Here is a 5,192-nt window from a genome sequence, read left to right on the forward strand (position 1 = left end):
CTACAGCTTCATTTGATTTTTTAACATTTTCCCACAGGTTAATGAAATGTAGTCATTTAAAAAGAGGTAGAGGTAGGCAATAAACTAAATTTTTTGAACCCGGCTTGAGTAAAACAATTAAAAGTCGATTTCAAATCTTTTATTTAATTAATATTCAACAACCTTCGCCGCAGGTTAAAAAATTCTTAGTTTTGCTGCTGACCCTTAACTTAATTTTACGAGTATCGTTTTCTGCTCCCGTTCCTGTGTATCTAACCTCTTAGCGAACGAACTCAACCGTTCAGTTTCTCCCCTTTGTCGCTTATCATATCAGCAAACGACTCACGCTGAGCTTTATTTGTCGCGAAGCAAAGCTCTCGGTGGTGATGCTGCCAGACTGTTTGCAACACTCCCCCCTGGTATACCCTGTAAATCAGGGTGTACCGAAATTAAATCGAGAATAACAATTTTGGCAGCAGGTCGCTCATATACGCCACATACAGTCTTAAGTGTTGCACTCCTAACCTTCCGTCAGGGCTCGTGTGCACTTTAACTACCTTTCCTTTTGGCCAACAGTTTCTTGGATTGTTTTGATTGACTATATAGGCAATGTTGTCAACTTCGATCGGCTTTACGTCATCGAACCACTTACTTCTTCGCGTTATGATTGGAAGGTACTCCGCGACCCAACGCCCCCAGAAGGCGTCGGCAAGTTGCTGAGAAGATCGCCAATTACGTCGCAATAAAACACCTTCAGTTACTGGTTCAGCAATTGGTTTAACGCCACTCGAGCTACCCAACAAGAAGTGGTTGGGTGTTAGTGCTTCATCGTTTTCATGATCCAATGGGATGTAAGTCAGTGGGCGCGAGTTGACTATCATTTCTGCGTCCATTAAGGCTGCTCGAAGAACTTCGTCGTTCGGTTGTGTGTGGTGCATGATGCGATAGAGTACGTTCTTTATGGAACGTACAAGCCTCTCTCAGGCTCCACACATGTGGGGAGACGCAGGCGGTATAAAGTGCCATTTAGTTGCTGGTGTCGTAAAGGTCTTGGTCAGTTGTTCACGGTCGAGTTGCCCGAATGTGTTTTGAGTTCTCTTTCCGCGCCCTTAAGATTTAAGAATTCTAACGGACTACCTCTCCGTGCCATAAAGTTACGTATGGCGAGAATGCAGGAGTCTGTAGATAGCGAATAGGCAATTTCGATATGCACGGCTCTCGTAGTTAGACATGTGAATAGGACCTCGTACCTTTTCTCATTGCTTCTCTTCACAGTAACTAGAAGTGGGCCGAAATAATCCACTCCTGTGTAGGAAAACGTGTAATGTAATGATTGCGTGGTAGCAACACAGGATCTTTTCTCTCATTCAGTTTTACTCGCCCGTCTATTCGCAATACGTTATCGTCGTCAAGGTAAGGTGATAATTTATATATATCGCTAGACCTTTCGATGCATTTTCGCTTCAATAACGAAGCTATTGAATCAGCGAAAGCGTCGAGCAGTGCTTTTTTCCAGAGTTGCTTTTCCGCTTTACAAAGATCTTCAGAGTCGAGCTCGTTATGCACAACATCGCCGCCTCGTACCACACTAAGCCAGCTTCGAGCACAAGTTATGATTTTTGCAGTGGTACGAAGAAGACGATTCCACGAAGAAAATCGCTCAGGATTGGCAGTGATGAGATTTGATTGTGCTAATTCGCGGTTGAAGCCCACATACTGCGGGCGAAGTTCTTCAGAAAGCTCACTCTTCACATTCATCTGCTGGACAGGCCACTCACCCGGTTTCAACTTTAAAAATGCGGGTCCCTGTAGACGGCTTTCATTACAAAAATCGGGATCTCCATGCCATTTTGTTGCTTCATCGGCAACATTGTGGATGGTTGGCACCCAACGCCACTCATCCACCTTGGTAAACTCCAAAATTTCGCTGACTCGAAAGGCGACGAACTGTTTGTAACTGTTTGCGAGTCGGACCAATATGTGGAAGTGGCAATTGAAATGGAGTGTGATTCTCTGACGTGCTTAGAGAGACGAGCTCCCAAGAGCGCTGCCTTCAATTCCAGCCGAGGAATAGACATCACCTTAAGTGGTGCGACTCTAGTTTTACTAGAAACCATCGCACAGTCAACAATTTTACCATCTGAGTAACGCATGTAGCTCACAGCTGCATAGCTTGACTCGCTAGCATCGACAAAGGTATGCAGTTCTATTTGAGGCGGGCTGTCAAACTCGGTGCGTATGTAGTTGCGTGGAATACGCATGTTTTCAATTTTTGGAATAAGGCGAATCCATCGAAGCCACTTTGTAAACTGCTCGTCAGGAATGCCGCAAGCTGATCTCCATATCTCCTGTAAGATTATTTTCGCAAATATCACGTAAAATCCGATGAGTCCAAGCGGATTGTAGATTGTCATCACAAGGCTCAACACTTCACGTTTAGTTGGCCGACGTTGGTAAACTAATAAGTTAGATTCCTTGTACTTGGCTGATACTCTAAAGGTAAAATGGTCTGTAGATGCAATCCACCACATACCTAATACCTTTTCGGTTGGTAGTTCACTTTCGAAATTTAGGCAAAGGGCTTTGTCTGACCTTACATTCAAAGCCTTCAACACGCGGTCTGAATTTGAAAGAAAATTTCGAATATGAAACCCACCTTTGGAATGGATATATTGAATGTTTAGTGCCAGCTGAACTGCCTCCTCATCGGTGTCCACACTGTCTAACATGTCATCAACATAGTGATTTTCCACTATGCATCGAGCAGCACGAGGAAATTGATCTCGAAACTCAGCTGCGTTTTTGTTTTTTTTACAAATTGAGCGCAGCTCGGAGAACATTTCGACCCGAACGTCATCTCTCTCTGTATTATTTTGCTCGTACCACAGAAAACGCAGAAAAGTTTGATCCGCAGGACGGATCCGCACCTGATGGAACATCTCTTCTATATCGGCAGTGATGCCGACGCGTTTTTGTCGAAATTTAAATAAAACGGATAGAAGTGGGGTTGTCAGGTCAGGGCCGGCGAAGAGCATAGTGTTAAGCGAAACACCGTTTACCGTAGCAGCTGCGTCCCACACCAGGCGAACCTTGCCTGGCTTATTAGCATTACTCACTGCAAAAACAGGCAAGTACCAATATCTTTTGGCGGCAGCATCCTCGGATGTCATTCGCCGGGCATATCCTTTTCGCAGATAGTTGGCAATCTTATTTTGAAGCTGCTCAGCAAGTTTTGGGTCACGTTGCATTTTCTTCAGCAAGCATTTCGCGCGATATTTTGCCATAGGCAGGCTGTCTGGTAGCTGCATATTAGGATGCTTCCACAACAAGCTAGTTTGAAAGCGATCACCTACTCGAACGGTGTGTTGCTCTAGCTGTTCTACGGAAAGCTCATCATCTTTAGACATCAACGCTGGGATATTGGCCACCACACCTAAATTATCGAGACAAATGTGGGATTTAACAACCTGACGAAGTTCTTTATGCTCAGAGCAGTCGCATATGTGATAGACGTATTGAGTTGCACCTTGAAGTGCTATAGATCTGTGGCCTTTGACTGTCCACCCGAGCTTAGTTTTCTCGGATATAGGCGCGTAGTCATCACCTAATCTGGATTTAATGGCGGATCCAAGTGTGGCGTTGTTTAGCCCAATTAAAAGTTTCGATGTTACGTTGTTATACGACTGTAATGGCAAGCCCCTTAAATATTTAAACTTTGCCTTCAGATTCGCCCCGTCAAGCGATTGGGTGGGCAAATCGAGCTTCTTAACAGAATGTACTGCTTTCAGAGGCAAGTTTTCATTCCCGAGTTTGGATGATATGGCAAGGTCGAGAGTAACTGAATCGTCTTCGTAGCGATGTGCATCGCCTGTCCAGCGAAGGTAAAGTGGCTGTGGGGTGCCCTTCACATTCAGCTGTTGCAGCAGTTCTTCATCGATTAGAGTGAGAGAGGAGCCGTCGTCTATAAAGGCATATGTTGACACACTATTAGCACCCGCGTGCAAAACTACAGGTAAGACGCGGAAAAGTGTACCCTCTTCGCCAACGTTATGAGCGTTGATATTAGCCATCTGTGTTTTCATGTTGGTTTTACACGTTTGTTCGTTAGTGGTAACCGAAGGTTCGTTATGCAGTAATGGGTGGTGGTAGCGAGTACATCCATTTACGTTACAGGTAGCCTTCGATTTGCAGTCAGACCCTAAATGCTTTTTCAAGCACCGGTAGCACAATTTCAGCTGGCGTACGGTGTCCCATTTTTGGCTACGAGACATTTCCTTGAAATAGTCGCAATTAGACAAAGCACTACAACTTCCCTTACAAACGATACGGCTTACCGTCTTATGATGATGATTAACAGCCCCACGTTTTCGCATCTTCGTTGGCTCAGTTGGTACGAGCACACAGTTGGCTCCTTGTGCCAGATGAAAGAGCCAATCACTGAAAGTCTGAAGTTTGCAGTTTGACAGGCCTTGCTTGTGTACTCCCGAATACATCGGTAGTGATCCAGGCAGCTTCGACACAAGTTTTTGCTACAATTCAGGGTTGATGAGGTGTCTGGCAAGCCCCGATGCTTTAATAGTTGCACATATATTTTGCACAGCGATGGCAAAGTCCACGATGGTTTCCAGTTGACTTTCCGATGGTGTTCGTAGTTCGCAAATTTGTTGCTGCAGCACGCTAATTATTAGTTCGGGACGCCCGAATCTCATTTGCAACGTTGAAAGGATTTGCGGAACACAAGAAGAATGTAGTAGCAGATTCTTAACCGCGTTGCGAGCTGGGCCCTCTAATGCTTGCCGGAGCCTTATTAGGTTTTCCTCGTCGGAAAATCCACAGATCTTGGTTGTTTGATTGTACGCGGCATAAAAGAGGGGCCATTCCGCTGGCTTGCCATTGTATTTCGGTAGTTCTCTAGGAAGGCATTTACGAGACGCAAGTTGGTCTTTCGTCAGACGTCGGTGAGGAGCTACGCCATAGGCAGTGCTGGTTATGGGCGCTAGTGGGGATTGCTGGTTTGGCATATCAGCCGTTTGTTGAGGAAACCATCCTCTGTTCTCTGTTGGAAGCGCATGCAGTTGTTGTTCCAGTGATTCGATTCTGTCTAATAATGTCTGCATTACAGTGGCCGATGGATTGCAAAGTGGTGGCTGACGATTCAATAATCCAGGCAAAAAATCACGTTCAAGAGGCGGATGGCATAGGTTCGATGCCCA

General features: G+C 45.3%; 1 protein-coding gene across 1 annotated transcript; it reads right to left on the minus strand.

Annotated features, from left to right (window-relative positions):
• Positions 1-1,769: 1,769 nt before the first annotated feature.
• LOC118754961 lies at positions 1,770-4,061 on the minus strand. Its single transcript, XM_036489824.1, has one exon. It carries the CDS (start codon positions 4,059-4,061, stop codon positions 1,770-1,772), a length of 2,292 nt encoding a protein of 763 aa, XP_036345717.1.
• Between the last annotated feature and the right edge of the window lie 1,131 nt (positions 4,062-5,192).

The sequence above is a fragment of the Rhagoletis pomonella genome, unplaced genomic scaffold, assembly GCF_013731165.1.
Source record: "Rhagoletis pomonella isolate Grant_MI unplaced genomic scaffold, Rhpom_1.0 Rhpom_scaffold_04991, whole genome shotgun sequence".
NCBI classification, from domain to species: Eukaryota; Metazoa; Arthropoda; class Insecta; order Diptera; family Tephritidae; genus Rhagoletis; species Rhagoletis pomonella.